At 45.9% G+C, this 17,701-nt stretch overlaps 1 protein-coding gene across 3 annotated transcripts in view; it reads left to right on the forward strand.

Moving 5' to 3' along the window:
- Positions 1-17,250, forward strand: part of PPP6R1 (protein phosphatase 6 regulatory subunit 1) — a 47,785-nt gene extending 30,535 nt beyond the window's left edge. The window contains exons 10-23 of one of the 3 annotated variants that reach the window (XM_060255409.1): positions 352-495; positions 1,058-1,122; positions 1,493-1,608; positions 2,127-2,212; positions 2,926-3,015; positions 4,094-4,191; positions 6,653-6,710; positions 6,804-6,952; positions 9,265-9,407; positions 9,999-10,170; positions 10,347-10,429; positions 10,674-10,770; positions 13,441-13,560; positions 14,407-17,250. In XM_060255409.1, the coding sequence (XP_060111392.1) occupies positions 352-495; positions 1,058-1,122; positions 1,493-1,608; positions 2,127-2,212; positions 2,926-3,015; positions 4,094-4,191; positions 6,653-6,710; positions 6,804-6,952; positions 9,265-9,407; positions 9,999-10,170; positions 10,347-10,429; positions 10,674-10,770; positions 13,441-13,560; positions 14,407-14,410 (1,425 nt within the window). In that variant the 3' untranslated portion in view covers positions 14,411-17,250. Of the gene's footprint in view, positions 1-351; positions 496-1,057; positions 1,123-1,492; positions 1,609-2,126; positions 2,213-2,925; positions 3,016-4,093; positions 4,192-6,652; positions 6,711-6,803; positions 6,953-9,264; positions 9,408-9,998; positions 10,171-10,346; positions 10,430-10,673; positions 10,771-13,440; positions 13,565-14,406 lie in introns of those variants that run through there. The other 2 variants (XM_060255411.1, XM_060255410.1) reach the window with 2 other exon arrangements.
- The last annotated feature ends 451 nt before the right edge of the window (positions 17,251-17,701 follow it).

Below are 17,701 nucleotides of genomic sequence, written 5' to 3' on the forward strand. Positions count from 1 at the left end.
CAAATAATGTTGAAAAATGACTACTTTTTATGGGGAAGGTCTGGCACGAAGAAATGGGAAATGCCATGCCAAATAATGATGGCTTGTTTCTCAAAATGAGGTTGTTTGAGTGCAGTCAGCAGGCTTACAAAATTGGTTCCTACATAAGACCTGTCCTGAAATAATCCTACAGATGCAAAAGCCATGTGGGTGGAGAAGCCACTGTATATCATTACAACACAATCTGGGGCTGGGTGTTAGGAATTTCCTTGAGGTGGCTCTGTTTAATGGTACTGCTAAGAGAATAATATACTGGATCAAAATCATCATGAAATGGCTGTGCTTACTTCTGCCTTTGGCTCTCGTTGCCAGGATCTCTACTTCAAATACACATACAACAACTTCTTGCACGCTCACGTGGAGGCCTGCCTTAGCAATGTTTTCAGCTCCCATGCTGGGGATGAGACCATTGAAAACCACTCAAAGCCCCTGCCAGAGAACCCAGTCATCCAACATGTAAGTTGTGTGTGTGTGTGTATTGTTTCATGCTCTTTCCATGTGAGTGAAGCGGCCAGTAGAGGAGGAATAGATCCTTGTTTGCTTTCAGACAAGTGAAACTGAAGTGGAACTTGAGAGAGAGAGAGGAAGTGAAGGGAATAGGCTGGGAAATGAGGCCTTGGAATTAAGTAGTGGCAGTGGTGAGGGATACTGGATAGCTGGACTCAGGTTAATGTTACTGATCTGGAAGCCACCCTACAGAGGAGCTGGGCTAGCAGTCTGGATAGAAATCCATTTCAGAGTAAACTTTCATCTCACCTCCCAGTTTAGAAATAAAACTCAAGGTGATTTATATCAACAGATGGGGAGCTAGGGGCTAAGGGGTGGAACTCTTGAACCTGTCTAGGTTCCCTCTCTGTTTTGCCTTTAATACTAACCCCAGTACTCCAACAACCATGGGCTAGAAATATTGAAGCTCTCGGGGATCTGAGCAACTGAAATCCTTTTATTGTAACACAGAAGTTGTCAGTCTTGTTAAGGGACAATTCTCATGCGAGTTCCATTGTCTCTTTTGCTGTAGTTGCTGCAGAAGTGTCGCTTAATCCAAAGAATTTTGTCTGCCTGGGAAGAAAATGAGCAGTCACAGTGAGTGCTTGATGGAGAATGTTGGGATACCATGACTAGAGGCCCCCTCCCACCGACCTCTTTCTACAAAGAAAAATGCCATTTGCACTTCTATTGGGAAACATACATGCAGCTTTCATTTTAAGGAAAACCTCTAGGCCTTGTGATTGCCGAGTCATAAAGTGAAAGGGGAAAAAAAGAAACTTTTTTTTTAATGAAACCTGTTTTTTTAAAATAAAACTTGTTGTGAATTTGAATCTTGTTTTTCCCCATTCCTTGTGTGGCAGATATAACTTCTATAGTTGACTCCTCCCTCTTCCATTCCCCCACTCCGTAATTCACTTGAATATTCTGTGGTACATATCCATAGTTTCCATGTTTTCAATTGCAGGTCAGATGGGGGCAGACGCAAGGGCTACATGGGGCACCTTACCCGCATTGCCAATGCCTTAGCACAAGGCTCTGAGAAGTGGCCCCACTCCACCCTCATCAAGCAGCTTGTGAAAGGTAACCACAGGTGGCAGTATCAGTCAAAGTGACCTTGAATGTGAATGGTTCAAATAATTTGGGGCACCCTTGGCCTGTGGGAATATCATGAGACCTGCAATTCTTTGCCTTTCAAGCAGGAACAAATGCTGAACTTCTGTGTGGGGCTGCAGTTGACACTGGGATGGGGATATACCAGGAACCTTTGTCTAGAGTGAACTGTGGGTAGTTTTCCTTTTAGATAGCTGAGCTTGGGAGGGAAATGAAGTGCTTGGAATTGTCCAGATTAGAATCAAAGTTCAGTTATTGAAATAAATAAAATCGTTTTTTTGGAGGGGGAGTTTCAGTTCAGGGAGTGTGAAAGGCTAGATATGCAGAGCCAGGAATGAACAAGCACTGCCTGTTGCACGTGGCCAGGCTCTGTGTTTCTCTCCTCCATCTTGTCAGAGGTGTCCCTCCCCTCCATCTTGGTGCTGTGGAGCAAGAGCTTTCAACTGCTGTTTTATATATATATATATATATATATATATATATTCCAGAGCTACCAGAGGATGAACAAGAGCAGTGGGAGAAGTTTGTCTCGGGGCCCTTGTCAGAGACTAACAAGAAGAACACTGTGGATCTCGTGAGTCCCTCTCTTACTGTATTGTATTTCTACCCAGTCCCTTCATAAAATGGACTTACTACACAGGTGGTCCTTTGGTGCAGATGCAGAAATGGGCCTGCTAATGTCACATTCCAAGTATTCAGGTACTCACCTTCCCCCTTACGTGCAAATACTGGAACTCAGGCTCTTGAGCAAAGGATGTTTTCTTCAGTCAGTCATTGTCAACCAAATGCTAATGTTTGGAATTGCAGGGGATTTCTGCATTGTGCTGGTATCTCTGCCAGGCCTATATGCTCTCAGTATCGTTCTGTGTTTTGTTGGGGAAGTTCTTAAATTGTAGGTTGCCCCAACTTGCTTCCTTCCTTAATGGCTGTGGCCTGTGGCTGCCACAGATGCTGTCCTACGTGTGCTTTTCTTTAGCTGCGTGTTTGTGGTAGCCTATAGCAACATGGCAGCCAAGACTGGCATGTGCAGGCAATCACAGGGTGGTGGTGGTGATGGTGGGGAATGGCAAAAGATGCATGTAGGGGGATGGGGATGGAAAGGATTGCTAAGAGGCAGCAGCAGAAGCACAGTGAGTCTGTTGGAGGAGTTTGATAGGTTTGATGCAGGTTTCTGGCTTCCTGGAGGGGAAGATAGACCCTAAGAAGTAGGAGATCCCCTTAGCATCCATCTTGGCCAGTCGGTCTTTGCCAGCTCCCCAGTAGCATTATTGTCCCTGTTTCCTGTAGGTTAACATGCACAACCTCCACTCGTCAAGCGATGATGATGAGAATGACCTCAAGGAGTTCAGCTTCCCCCAGGAGGCTGTGCTGCAGCAGGTGAGTTGACTGGTTACTACAAGTCCCTTGAGAGAGCTTGTGTACCCCCTACCCCATCTCTTAGCCTCCGTTGCCTAACCTAGGGACCACTTGGAGCACCAGAATAAATATTTTTCTTTCTTTTTTTATTAATACCCACAAAATGCAATACCTGGTCTTGGGAGCAAAAAACCCCATTCTAACTTGGCCTGGATCCTTAGGTAGCCCTTGTCTTGGACTTTCTTTCTCTTCCGTTTCTCCCTTGGTCCTCCAACAGCATACTTCTAAGAACTTGGAAACTTGTTTACATAGCAGAAGTTCAAAGATTCTTAAGGTTCCACAGCAGATCTTGCATTTGGGGATCTGCAGTCTTTGTGGCTTTGATCTGATAAACGCTGGCTCTTCACCAGTGAGAAGTTGCATTGCTGCAGCTGAAAAGAGAGGCTTATGCACCCATCTTTTCCAGCATCCTCATTCTAGAATCCTGGTATGCACATCAGTGTCTCCTCCCAGTGCACACACTTTGAAGGCACTGGATGAGAAATGCTGGTCTTCAGAGAGAATGGTGCTGTGCAGCATCCCCTAAAGAGCTCTTGAAATGTCTGCTGGCTGAGCTGAGGCAGAATTTGTGGGCCAGGTTAGATTAGGGCATGCCAGTGCAAAAACACTGGTGAGAAACGGCCAGTTTGGGGAGGATGTGTGTGTGTGTGGCTTAATGGTAAGAACACCTGATTTGCAAGCAGAATATCCCAGGTTCAGTCCCTGGCATCTCCTGTTAATAGGATCAAGTTGTACATAGTGGAAGAGAAAGACCCTTGTGGCCTTGCAGAGCCACTTCCAGTCAGAATCGACAAGACTGTCCTCAATAGAACAATAGTCTGACTCAATATGGCAGCTTCATGTGTGTTCAGGTGTATTTGGATTCTAGGAATGAACATCCACTGGTCTTCTTTTGCCCCTTTTGGGGGAAGGGCCCATCCAGCCAAGAGAGGAGCTGCCTGGATCATCAGCTTCTGCCCTCTGTTTTGCCAGGACTCCACCTGCAAAAGCAGCGGCATCTCAACTGAAAATTTCACCCAGCTATTCATCTTCCTTTCAGGCCTTTGTGGATTACCAGCTGCAGCAGATGACCTCGGCATTCATTGACCACTTCGGCTTTAATGATGAAGAGTTTGGCGAGCAAGAAGAGAACGTTAAGTTAGTGCTGTGTTGTTTATCCCCTTGCACCTTTCCCCCCGTGCCGTGCTTGTGCCTCCTGTTCCTTTTCTCTTGCTATGCATTTGTGGCTGAGAATAAAAGTGGCCTGCTCTGAGAACAGTAGTACAGAGTGGTGGGATTTCTGAAAGAGAGGGAGCATGCGCTCATGAGAGGCGGGGAGCCAGAACTCCTTAGTGGCTCTCTCTGGCTGTGTTTTCTGCAATCCCACGTATGGAGTCATACCTACTTGAACGGATACTGTAGAGATAGTTGCTCTCCACTGGTCTTATTTATTTAACTTCTGTCCTGCCTTTTTTCTGTTGTGGCACTCAAGGCAAGTGTGCAAATGATGTTCCACAGAACTTTTGTCTTTTTGACATTGACCAACCTCAGACCTGATTCATTTCAGCATGGTTACTAAATCATATATCTAAACCAGGGGTCCCAAGTCTTTATAAGTCCACAGGCACCTTTCGAATTCTGAAAAATAGCAGTGGGCACAAACGCAATATGTTGCCACAGGAGGTGGAGCTGGTCAGAAATTGGCTACTGCAGTAGGCGTAACCAACCACAAAATGTCAGGGATTGAGGCTATGTACAACTCTGATAGTAACTCTTCAGCATTTCATCTCTGCTTAACAGGATGCTTTTTAATCTGTGCAGCCAATCAAAACCCCTGCTGGGAATAAGCCCCACCTAGCCCCACTCTCTTTCTTAGAAGCACTTGGCAAGCCCAATGGTGCCCACAAGCCCTACTGTGGAGATCCCTTATCTAAACATTGAGCTTGCTGCACATTGAACCTCCCAGAGATTTTAAGGAGCATGTAGCTGCCTGCATGTTCTTGCATGTAGTACTTGCGTCAGGCAGTTGTAAATGAGGTGATGTGGATGCACAGTGCAGGCTGGGGGAATGGGCTGGGGACACCTGTTCTGTTTGTGAAACTGTGACCTGTGGGAGATTATAGATGCTCTTTTGGGTTCCCTGAGTCAGGATTTGGGAATCAGAACTGATTGGCTTTCTTTGAGAAAGCAGTAAAGCCCAGGAAGAATAAGTGCTGCTGGTGGTAGAGATTTCTGGTGTTGCTTTATAAGCCAGGACCATTCTTGGCTGATGGGACATGAACTTGGGGTATTTTAGAGGGGATGTATCAAAGTTCTGGAAAATCAGGAGGGGAACGAGGACCCAGCTTCCATCGCGGCATGTTTGACCTCCCTGTTTGCCTTACTCAGATCAACTAGATTGCTTTACCAGGCAGGGAGGAAACTGGCACATTTTCTGAGCCTTGTTTACATTTATATATTTAATGGTCTTGGCAAAGATTGCACAGGCACTCTTAGCCTGTGCAATCTTAGCTAATTCTTTTTTTGGGGTGGGTTCAATATGAATCCCACCCTTCAGAAATACAGGAACAGAGGGAGCCTGGGGGACTGGTTGATAAGCACCCCCACCCCCATCCCACCACTGCTTACTTGAGAGCAGCCTCTCTCCTTCCCCCAACACGCCCCCCCCCCCGATTTCATGTGTCACCTCTCTCTCTCTCTCTCTCTCTCTCTCTCTCTCTCTCTCTCTCTCTCATTCCTTGTCTGCCCTGCAGTGCTCACTTCCGACAGCTGAAAAGGTAATGCCTAATTCACTGCTATACTCCTTTCTGGCCATAGGCTGGGACGTGGAAGCATCTCTGCCCCCGCCATATCTTAACTTTCTCCCAAAAAGAATATTTTGGCCAGGCACATCAAGCTAGGGATTGTCAGTTCTTTTAAGTACTCTGAACTGAAGAGTGGTTAGCAGCTCTTAGAAATAACCTGGGTTTCAGCAGTATGACACAGATCAAGGAACAGGAAGGTTGGCTGGCTGGCTAATTATGATGCCTTTTGGTGCCTTGATTCTGACTACCATGTGTTCTTATTATCAGGTCTGTGTATAATTTGTGCTATTTTAGCTACTGATTAGTTGATGAGGATGATTTTCTTTGTTGTGGTGTCTGCTAGGTGCTCATTAATATTAATACCTTTAATACTCGGAGGTGCTGATAAAAATGCTGGTGTGGAAGGAAGGTTTGGTTGATTGAAAGGAAAGATGGTGAAGCACTGTAGGGAAGACTGGCCCATACATTGCAAAGTTTTTTCTTCCCCATGGAGACACTAGGAGGCACTAGGCAAACAGCTATTTGAACCACCTTCTCCAGACTACTTAACTTTGGTTGTGTGGTTGGAGATTGTGAAACATGACATAAGCTCTGACACAGTAGTGCAAAATTTCTGCTGATCTCCAGAATTAGATCCAGCATAGTGTTTGTTTGTATTTCTGGAATTTCCAAGAGTAGGATAGATTTCCCACACCCTATCTGGCCATGAGGATCCCTCTTCAACACCTTCTTTCTATGCTGGATCTTGCTTCTTTCCCAAGGAAGCACACTGGTATGTCTTTCAACCTCGTGTCTCGTTCTCTGCTCTTTTCCAGTGCCCCCTTTGACAAGACGGCCAACATCACCTTCTCTTTGAATGCAGATGATGACAGTGTAAGTGCTGATCTTCTGTAGTAGCAACTTTCTCTCTTCCCCCCTTTCCTCCTTTGACGTGCTTTGACACACACCCCACCCTGTTCTCTACAGCCCAACTCCAACCTCTTTGACATTTGCTACAAGGAACGGATCCATCAGTTTGATGACGACGAAGAGGCTGATGGTTCTGATGGGGAAGACATCTGGCAAGAAAAGGAAGCAGCTGTCTCTTCTGGCAGTGCACAGCCCATGGCTGCCAGGTATTGGGTGGACTTTTGCACAGGGTCCAGTTGGGGTTCCTCATTAGAGCTTTGTAGAAATTTCCAAAAAAACAAGGTCATGCATAACTAACAAAGAAGAGTGTCCTGGGTGAAAGGGAAGCAGAAAGAAGAGTGAAAGGAATTATCCAGAGGCCTTGCTTTGATGTCTGTTCCACTTACTAAGATCAGTGATGGTACTTTCCATGTACATGCTGTCCAGGCCCCTCTTAGGAATGGTGAAGGATGGATTAGAGATGGGGCCCCTACTGCCCCAGTGTCCCTGTAGCCTGTTTGCCTACTGCATGTGCCTGGAACAGTAGCTCACACAAACATTCTAGGCAGCCACCACTATACTGTCACTTTGAGATCTGAGGCAGAGTCTGAGAGCCCTGCTTCTGCCCCTCTATCACGTATACCTCCACATTCAGTTAATAGCTGGCTATGCATGAGCCAATCCTTTTTACACCCCAGCAGTCTGGGGATGACAAAGGCTGCCTTAACAATTCTGGTTTTTGTTTGAGGAAAACAGAATGAGAAGGGAATATGGATACAGGTACTTACAGAGGAGAAATGAAGGCAGTGGACGGATTTTATAGACACAGGAATGCAAAACAGATAAAACAATGTAAAAACAATGCAGTCTGAATGAACTGGCTCTGTAGCTTAGTGCCTGACAGTTCCTGATATCGACCTATTTGGCAAAGTGTAGCAGCAGCTCTTACATTACTCATTTTTTCTTTCTGAGTTTGCAAGCTAACTGAGAGTACAAGCACTTTTCAACTGTCAGTGAACTCAAAGTTACTTTAATCTTGGATAATTAATTTGAACAGTTACAGAAAAGTTAGAGTAATTGACTTTTAATAGAGGTTAAAAGTTAAGATTGGCCTTCTTATCTTGCTATAACAGATTTAACTCTTATGCACTTGCTGATTATATCATTTGGACTTGTGTCAGTTATCTCATATTTAGTTAAGATGATATCTAGATGATAACATAATTATGCTAGAACAGGTTTAATTTTTTCTATTAATTTGCACTATTGTGATAAGCAAATAATATTTTTCTGGATGGAATTCTCAGAAGATGACTAGGTGAGTTTTCTGGGTGTGTAACTTGGGCTTTATGATAATCTCTAAAACCAGTGAGACAAAAACATGAAACCTGGTTTGCTTTTAAACTATTATTCACTATAATATGATTAAGCAGTGATATGAGCTTTGATAATTTTAGCACTTACTTTTACAGTAATTGTATTGTAGGATTAATTTGTATATTAATCCTACATCTTCTACTGTCCTGCATCTTCTACTGTCTTGCATCATAAAGAGAACAATTTCTTAATGAAAGATAAAAGTCTCTGCAGGTTTTTGGTCAGATTGGCTGGTTATAGTTCAAAGAACAAAATTCACCCTTTTTTGTATTATCAGATTTAAAGGTTGTTAATCATCTTTTGATAAATCCTGGAGAACTCTGCTGCTAAATGGTTTGCATGGGCACAATACCTTTTGAAGTAGTCTAGATTCTCTAATTGGGCTCTTTTCTTACAAAAGGACCTCTGGTTCCCTTGCTTGTTTCTTGGAAAGACAAATGTAACTGTTAGTTTGAGGTTTTGGAACTCTTTTCTGTGATAAAACCCCTTTATGTAGATAGATGCTATTTCTTCACTCCAGATGAGACTAAGCCAATCAGCTCACTGCTCTTGAAGAAACCTTGTCCTGCTCTGTGGGGCTTTGTGATTTGCTAGTCTGCTCCCATCATTGCCTGAGAAGGTGGCCTAAGAGTTGCCTGATTTGGGAGCTTAATTTACACAGTGAATCTTGGGAGCCAGAATAAGACTTCTGGCACAAGCTATGATTGATGTAGTGATAGTGATACCAAAGACATTTTCTGCAGTCCCTGGGCATATTAGACTCACTGCCTGCTTCATGTTCACTGGCATAATTCCTTTCAAGTTTTGTTGCTCTCATTTAAACATCAGTGTACGTCTTCTGTACTACCTTCCTTGGCCTCCTCTGAAATTCTGAACTGAAAAAGGGAGCAATGTGTTTTTAAACTTCAGCCAGTTCTAATAAAGTTATTGGGACTTGGTATCTTGTTTTTTTTGATCCACTGAGAGACTGACTTGGAAATGGAATTATAATTCTATTAAGAGTTTGTGTGTGTGTGTGTATGTATTGTCTCCTCTGCAGGAGAGCCCAGGTGTGTGAGCAAAAGAGCTGCATCTTCATTTCTCCAGTAGTTTTGAAACTGGGGTTTTGCTCATTGGAACTATTTCCATCCCCTTCGATGCTTTTTTTTCTCCCTTCCCCCAGGAGTGTTGGAAGCACAGATAGTGAGGACAGTGAAGACTCTGAAGAAGAGGGTGAAGAGGAAGATCCTGGTGGGGGAGACAGAGACACCACTCATGTCAGCAATGGCTGCGGTGAACAAACGGAGGAGGAGCGAGCATCAGGAGGTCAGAGTGCCAGGGGACCACTGGGGTTTGAGGCATGGGAAAGTTGGTAGATGGCAAAATAAAGAAGGTCACTTGCTTATTAGCTGGGGGGAATACTTGTCTTACAGAAGAGGGGCAGTGGCATCCATTGCAGTTCTCTGTGTCCAAGAGAGCAGTTGTGCAATGAGAAGGAAAGTTATGAGCCTGCTTTGCAAAGCAGCCAGATCATAGGGACACAAGTAGAGGAACACTCACACAGTCATGTTGGTCTTACCATGCTTGTCACAGTGATTGAGCATAGATGATAGTCTCAGGTAAACACATAGCCATTTGGTTTCCTTGGCATAACAAGTTAACTCTTTCACCTCCTAAGGGTACCAAGTCACTGAGGAACTTTGACTCTTGTCTGTTACAGTTACAGTCTATGGTGATGGGTAGTATCAAAAAGATGGAGCTAGAGAGACCTGTCTCCTTCCTGTGGTGGTGCTTTCCTGTCTTTTGCAGTTAAACTCCCAAAGCCACAGAACAGACCCCTGCCATCAAGGGTCTGTGTACTTGTCGGCTCTGTCACAGGTGAGACCTGACCTCCTGTGCCAACCTGTTCTTCTCTAGATTCTAGCTGGGCAGACAGTACCTCTACTGTGCCTCCCCAACCTGTGGCTGCTGACACAGGGGCAGCAGTGTGGGACAGGCCGAGTTCCGATCCCTCCTGCTGTACCACAGATGAGAACTGGGCCTCCTTTACAGAACCCCGCACGCAGCAGCAGCGGCAGCAGCAAGAAAGGTGAGACTTTAGTATAGTTCTGTCTTGGAAATCCAGAGCAGAAGCGAGTCAGGTAGGCTTTTTCCTCTCAGGGTGGCATGGTGCTGACACACTGGGGTAGCTGGGAAGGAGCTTTGCTATGTGGTTTTCCTTTCCCCTTCCTTTAGTGATTTCCCCCCTTCCTTTTGCCTCTCCAGTCCCTCCAAAGCACCCACGGGTCCTGCTTCCCCTGCCAGTCTCCCTCAGGAAGTGACGCAAAGCAATGTATCCCCCACCGATGGTGAGTAACATGTTTTTCCAAAGTAGTGTCACCACGACTGGAATCAGCCACTAGTTTTCTTTGCTCCCTCCCTCATTTTCCTAAAATAATAATTGTAAAAATGGATCATTTCATACCTAGCTGGTGCTACTGGATGGAGGTCTGTTTCAAAGTGTGTTCCTGCACACGTACACAAAAAAGTTTGTACATTTGTGTATGCATTTCTGATCTTTCTGCCTCTCCCCTCCCCTTGGTGCCTCTGCAGCAGCCTCTACTGTGCAACAGGATCCCCCCACTCCAGACACAGGTCCCCCAGAAGGGTGTGACCTACCACATCCCTCCACCGTGACAACAGTAGCCAGGTAAGTCTGAGAGAGGGGATATAATAATAATAATAATTTGGGACAAACCTGGCTGTCTTTTCCCCTGAAGAGTCTGAGAGAAGGGGAGGGTATTATGGAGACAGGTGTGTGCAGGGGGTTTCGTTCCCTCTAAGGCCCAGAAAAACCACACTAACCTTGGTAGTCCTGTTACCATCTGACTGTTCCTCTAGGTTGCTGCAGACACCTTAAAACAAAGAGAACCCCAGTACTGTTTCTCTTTCCTTTGCCTTCCTCTCATGACCATGATGATCTTGAGGTGGTTCACAGCTATAAAGTGGTTAAATCACAAGTGGTGGAAAGAAAGAAAGGCAAACCAGAACCAGTCAGCCCTCAAGCCACCACACATAATTAACTGTAAACTGCCTTGGTGAGCAGAGGCGGGTGCGCAGGTGGTGAGGCGGGTGCACAGCTGGATGATGCAGGAATGCGATTTTAAAACAAGTAAAATTGAATTCCGAATCTATACAGCATTTAAATATTTTTGCCTTTTTTTAGAAATGTGTTTTACATTATAAAGAAAATATTTTGGAAGTTATAAAAGCAGGAAGATTGAAAGATTCCTCAAGTGAATACTTTTCTGCATTGCTGGTGAAAGATGTAATACAAGCAAGAATTCCCAGCCTGCATGATTCCAAAGTGACATTTATTCTGAATCTATTTTAAAAGATTTCAGGAGTTTGGATGGCAGGGTGGTGGTAAGGGGGAGATGGCTGACCTGCCTTTGTACCTGGTCACATTTTCACCTGAGAACAAAACATTGTGACACTTGTCTAGTGGCCCAGACTGAAAACATCTGTCAGTTTTCCAGATGCTGCCCTTGAAAGGCAGACCATTGGTGGGCATTCTTTCTATCATTATTTGATTCAGATAAAAGTTATGTGATTCTGGACTTGTAGTGGTTTGGTGTAGTGATTAGGAGTGTGGACTTTAATCTGGAAGAACTGGGTTTGAGTCTCCACTCCTCCACATGCAGCTGCTGGGTCAGTCACAAGTTCTTTCAGAGATGATCTCAAGAGCAATCCTGGGAGAACTCTCTCAGCCCCACCTACCTCACAGGGTGTCTGTTGTGGGGAGGGGAAGGGAAAGGAGATTGTCTGTTGCTCTGAGACTTTGAGTGAAGGGCCGGGACATAAATCCAAACTCCTCCTCCATCATCATCAAAAAACTAAGTAATAGAACTGGATATTTGTTGTGATTGTAGATTTTCTTGTTTTTCTGTTTTTTTCTGTTAATAAGTAATGAAAAATAAAAAGCTTGGGGAAAAAACCCTGAAATACACAGGGAGGAAAGTTCAAAGTCAACTTTTTTAGACGTTGTAGTTGGATTGAGGGAACATACAGGGGAAGTCAGCAATGAGGCGGTATCTCTAAAGCACATGTAGGAGGATACAGAATACAAAGGTAACAGCACCTAATGGGACGGAAGCTACAGTTGGTACACAACAGGCATTGATTGGAGGAGGAAACAAAACTAACACCACTAAAGAGATGGCTTGTGAGTAGAGTCATAGAATAGGATGGAACCAGTCAGGTCTAATTGATCAGGCTTTAAACTCTTGCCAATATGAACTTCTCCCTCACGTTCCTGGGCCCTCCAGCCCCTTCCTTTGAATGGGCATTAATTTGAGGCAGGGTTCAGCAGCTTGTTTGGGCCAAGTGTCAAAACAGCCACAAATACAGGCAAACAAAATGGTGGGGTGGTGGGGACAGTTAGTATTTGCCCATGCACACTTGCACCAGTGTTTCTGCCGATACCTTGAGTTCATCTTGATCCCTTGGGTGAATGCTCAGCTATGCATACTTGACTAAATGTTGTGGCATGCTGCTGTTTGGCACATGGGCCAGAGTTTGCCTACCTCTGGTATTGTGTGTTTCCAAGGTGCCTGGTAAGGCATCGCTATAGAAAAGTTACAAAACTATGCATGATTAACAGGGCAGTAAAGGGATTAAATTTTTGTATACCTTTTTTGAAACAGAAAAGGGTAGTGGAGATGGCCAAACCAGTCAAACATTAATCTTAAGTACACCATCATGAAAGAGCCATTGAAATGAATTAAGTCCTTCACTGTGCAGTGCTGATGCTTGTTGGACGCACAGAAACAAACATTTTCATGTCCATGCGTTCAGACCTGTAATTGTGTGCTTAGGGATCATCAAAAGCACAGTTTGACTATGTTCACTTCCAGACTTGAAGAGGTCATGAATTATGTATTGGCTGCTTTCCTGGGTCTGTAGAGAAGTTTATTTGGGTAGAAGCAAAAATCGCATGCAACGGAGACGGCATGTACTGTCCTAGGTCAAGTGGAAAGGAAATGTAATTATGAGCTGCCCTTGGAAAATCAGTTGACAGGGGAGGGAGGAGAGACTTGCCCTCTGTCCTCGCATAGAGACGGCAAGGACAGGAATTGCTGCAGCTTTATGGCCCTTGTGGCAGACTTTTCTCCACTCCATGGAGGTTGGGGAACCCATTTAAAGGACAGAGAAATCCTGTTGTGCTGATAGGTACATTACTAGAAATAATGACAAGGGCATGGGGAAGGGGGGAGGGAGGTGTAAAACATTGTGAAGCATGAATGGGCCAGATGTGGAAGGGGGAGAATCAGTGATCCCTGCCTCATAACCTGTTGTCTTTTCCCCCTTTCCTCTGCAGCACAGTAGAACCTCCCCCATCTACCTCTGATTCTGCCCAGCCGCTCCAGGGGACAACAGAGGCTCCACAACCTGAGCACAGCTCCCCCCAGACAGATCAGCAGCATCAAGCAGCAGCCAGGTGAGGCTGCCCTTGGGCAACAAAGGATGCTTCAAGGGGCAACACATGGTAGGGCATAAGCTGGGACTTCCAAGGGTTCTTGGGTCAGAGGATACAGCACAGGCGTCTTCCATTCTCCCCTCCCCCCCTCCTTCCATACCGTAGTTTCCTCCCAGTTGTTTGGCTGCTTCTCTTTCTCCAAAGGGGTTTGTAAAAATTGCCTTACTGGTTCAAACCAAATTTTATACCTTCTCCCTGCAGCGGGCAACTTACAAGAATTTATCTAATCCTCGCTTGAAAGGCTTTTTGTGCTAGTGGCCATGTCAATTCATACAATTGGTTGCTAGAGGAAATTCAGCTGTGTATTGCATGAAGAAATGCATTTCTTTGTCTGTTGGATCCTACTGCTTGACCAAGCCAGTGTCCATGTAACTTTCTCTCTCTACCCCACACTTCTCACCTCCATTCCCTGTTGCTTTGTTCTTATCTGGATTTGCTTTGTGTGCTTTTAATGGACAAAGTAACCTTTGAGAGCCCCCAGAGCATGCAGTAATGCTTGTCTTGAGTGGCCCCTCTTTGCTGCTTTCCTGATAGGCCTTCCAGTTTGCATGAAGTAATGTATTTCTCTCAAAAAAATTAGTGCAACCCAGAGGTCAAACATATGTTCACATATATGCTAAATCAACGTATCTCAGTCAACTAAAATTTAAGTCCTGTCTAATACAGAAACATGTGCACACAGATAGGTGAAAGCCTATTAATCCTTCATTTGTAACATTGCTGGCTATTGTGGGCAGGATGCTTTCTTGCAGCTTTACTAGCATCCCATCGGTTAACGTTATCCTGTCTTCCTCTCTCCCTCCCTAGATAAAGCTTCTTGGTGGGTCTTGTCACTGGGGAAGCCCACGGCTGCTCGCTCGATCAAGTCCATTTCACCATGGACTGTCCCCAGTCCTTCCGGTGCCTTCACCCCTGTGGGCAGGTAGGGGGGCAGAAGAGAAAGCAGCAAGAAGGCAAAGAAAAGAGCCCGGCCTCTCTCCCTCCCCTACCCTTGCAATCACTGAAGAAATCAGGACCTGGTACCAGCGAGCGCCTGCAAGAGAAGCGGATGAGCGTGCACAGGACGGCAAGGGCATCTTCCCTCTTTGCAGCAGCGCCTTGGTTGGTGAAGCCCAGCAACATAGCGTTCCCAGTGAGGGGGGGGAGAGCAGTCTCTCTCCTCTGTTGGCACAGTGCCTCCCCCCCTTCCCAAATACGCATACACATTTGCTGCACTGAGCAAAACTTGTCTGTTTGATGCAATTAAAATTGACACTTGAATTGTAACCAGAGGTCTGCTGAATGGGGCAGGTAGAAAAGTCAAGCAAAATCTCTCCTGACAGTATTGAGAGCTCCTCTTCCATCTCACAACCCAACCTACAAGCACAAATCTGCCGCACCCTTCCTGCCTGTCTCTCTCGGCCCCCGCCTCCGATCTCCCCAAATTTTGTTCATAGGGTTTGGTGGGGGACTAATAGAAGACACCACACAGTGCTAGGAGGGCTGGGAATTTGCTGCCAAAGTTCTCCACGGACTTCATTGAGCACTGCTGCCTTTGAGCAATCCGGGTTTAGTGGAGCAGCGAGGGGGATTGTGGTAGGTGAGAAAAAAAATCACTGCATTTTTTTAAAAGATTGCTTCTTAATGTGTGTGTGCGTGTACATGCAAAGAGTCCCCGGGAACTTAAGGCCATATGAAGCTGACATCTAAGATGGAGCAGTGGGTGGCTGGAAGAGTAGGGCACAGCAAGGTCCTCTTGGTTTCCCAGCTGCAAATGCTGGTGTTTTCCTACCCCACACACCAGGAACTATCCCTTCACTGGGCTGGGGTCTTCAACCTGTCAGTGAGATTTTAGTGTGTGTGTGTGAAATCTGAATCAATACCTCCCCAAATTATCTTAGTTTCTCTGCCCCTACCAGTATGTTCACCAGCTCACTGGGGTTTAGCTGGACCCCTCGCCCCAGTTTCATTCTAAAAGTTATGCTCCTTCCACCCACCCTTATTTTCAGCACTGAGTTTTGTTTTTTTTGTAAACTATTGAAGGGCTTGATCAAGAACTCCACTGTTTCCCACAATTCCAAGTAACAGCCGCATGGTGGGAGGGAGAAGCAAGGTAGCGTCTCACTGCATTCTTCCTCCTGTGGCAACAGTTCTCTGAAATGCATCCATCCGGGAAGACTATTTCCCCCTGGTGCTGCAAGTGGATAGGTGCCCACCACTCTCGGAAATGATCCTGATCCCAAACTGGAACATCCGTAACTTAAGAAAGGCCAGAGATTCCGGAGAAGGGGGGGGTGTGGTCTGGGCAGCACTTCTGTAAGAACTTCTATGTGGGATCATGACAGGAGATCCCCCTCCTCCAAGTTCAGCTTTTGCAGATAAGGGACACCAGCTGCACTTTAAGAAATGGAGAATAGCTGTTTCCCGCATTCCAGCTTGCTCACTTGCTGCCCTTGAACACACTAAGCATTTTGTCTCTAAATTCGTCCTAAAGATAGGATTGTCAAAAGGAGCACTTCCTGCTTGGGTTTTACCAGCATGGGCACCATACCACAAGAGAAGAACTTCCTATACGTGGCTGCAGATTGTCCTAAAGTGGTAACTGTAAAGTCCGACATATTCTCCATCCTCTCTTGTCCTGGAGTTTGCTTGGGCTGCATGGCCATTGTTGAAAACCGGACTCCTGTCTTTCCTTGAGTTTTGACTCCTGAGTCCTGCATAACACACAGGACCCTACTAATGTAGGGAAAGCTCTGGGGTGCTGACTGGAGCCCTCTCCTCAGTACCAACCCCAAAGAGGCCCAAATACCTTCCTCAGCCCACCAGATCCTCCTTTGGGGGGCGGTCTACCAAAGACTCCAGGACCACTGCTTCTCTTTATTTGACCTCCCAGCTGCTGGTGTTTGTGGAGTTCCTCTTGCTTCTTTATAGTGTTAAAACAAAAATCACTGCCTCATCCTTGCCTCTGACCACAGAATCGGGACAGGAGCTCTGCAGAAGTTCAGCCAAGAGCGCCTTGGGGCTTTGAGGGTGGGATCAGTACCCATGGGGATTTTGTGTGGGTGCATCTGTGTGTCTGTATGTGTGTGGGGAGCTGAGTGAAGGTCTAATGCCAGAGTTCCTGGAGGTCAGTCTTACAATATTGAGGGCAGACAGGTTGTGGTGTGGCGAAGCTCAAGATGCCAGCCTCCAGGTGGGAGCTGGGGATCCCCTGGAATTGCAGCTCATCTCCTGACTAAAGAGATTAATTTCCTTGGAGAAGATGGTTGCTTTGGAGGGTGGACTCTGGCATTGTTACCCTACTGAGGTCCTTGTCCTCCCCAGGCTATAACCCCCAAAGCTGCAGGCGTTCCCCAACCTGGATCTGGCAACCCCACCCACTCATTCCCCACTGGACCCTAGGCGGAGCATTGGGTCCTTGCATAAGCACTAAGCCCCTCCCCCAGTTCCGCCCCACCTTTTTACTTCCAGGTGGTCAGTAACCTTGCTCCTGTCTCCCCCCCCCCCCCACCATATAAGTGGCAATATTTCTTGAAGCTCTTAAACCACAAAGGACAGAAGTGGCCTTTCGCATTGTCTGCGTCATGCCATATTGGTGATTATTTTTCCTTTCTTCCCCCCCGTTGTGTGTATGTGTGTGTTCTGTTTGAATAAAGAGATTCTATGGCTGTAGTCGACTGTCCATGTATTTCCTGTGCTTCAGCAAGCCCTCAGTGCCTGTTATAGATCCATTGCTAATTCAGGACACCTTCCATTGGCCACTCAGTCTTTCCGCTACTTTCAAAACCATCCCACCAGAGAAATGATGTGGCCAGTTATCTCTTTGGAGCAAAGCTCCAGCTAACTCCAGGTTGGTCTTGGATAGCTCATCTTCTCTGAACCCTTTTGTGGCTGAGCTATGGGGGGACACAACCCTCATGGCTCTGGTAGGTGGCCTCCATCTGAATGTAAGCAGAGGCCCTGCTTCTGTGTCTCACTCCTGTTGGATTTATCTGCAGCCTTTGGTACAGTGGACCATGCCTCATGGTTGAGACATCTGGATATAGAAGTAGGTGTAAGAATAGCCCTGCTGGATCAGACCAGCAGTCTGTCTAGTCCATGGATGGGCTCTGGACTGGTGCAA

The sequence above is a fragment of the Heteronotia binoei genome, chromosome 15 (genome assembly GCF_032191835.1).
Source record: "Heteronotia binoei isolate CCM8104 ecotype False Entrance Well chromosome 15, APGP_CSIRO_Hbin_v1, whole genome shotgun sequence".
NCBI classification, from domain to species: Eukaryota; Metazoa; Chordata; class Lepidosauria; order Squamata; family Gekkonidae; genus Heteronotia; species Heteronotia binoei.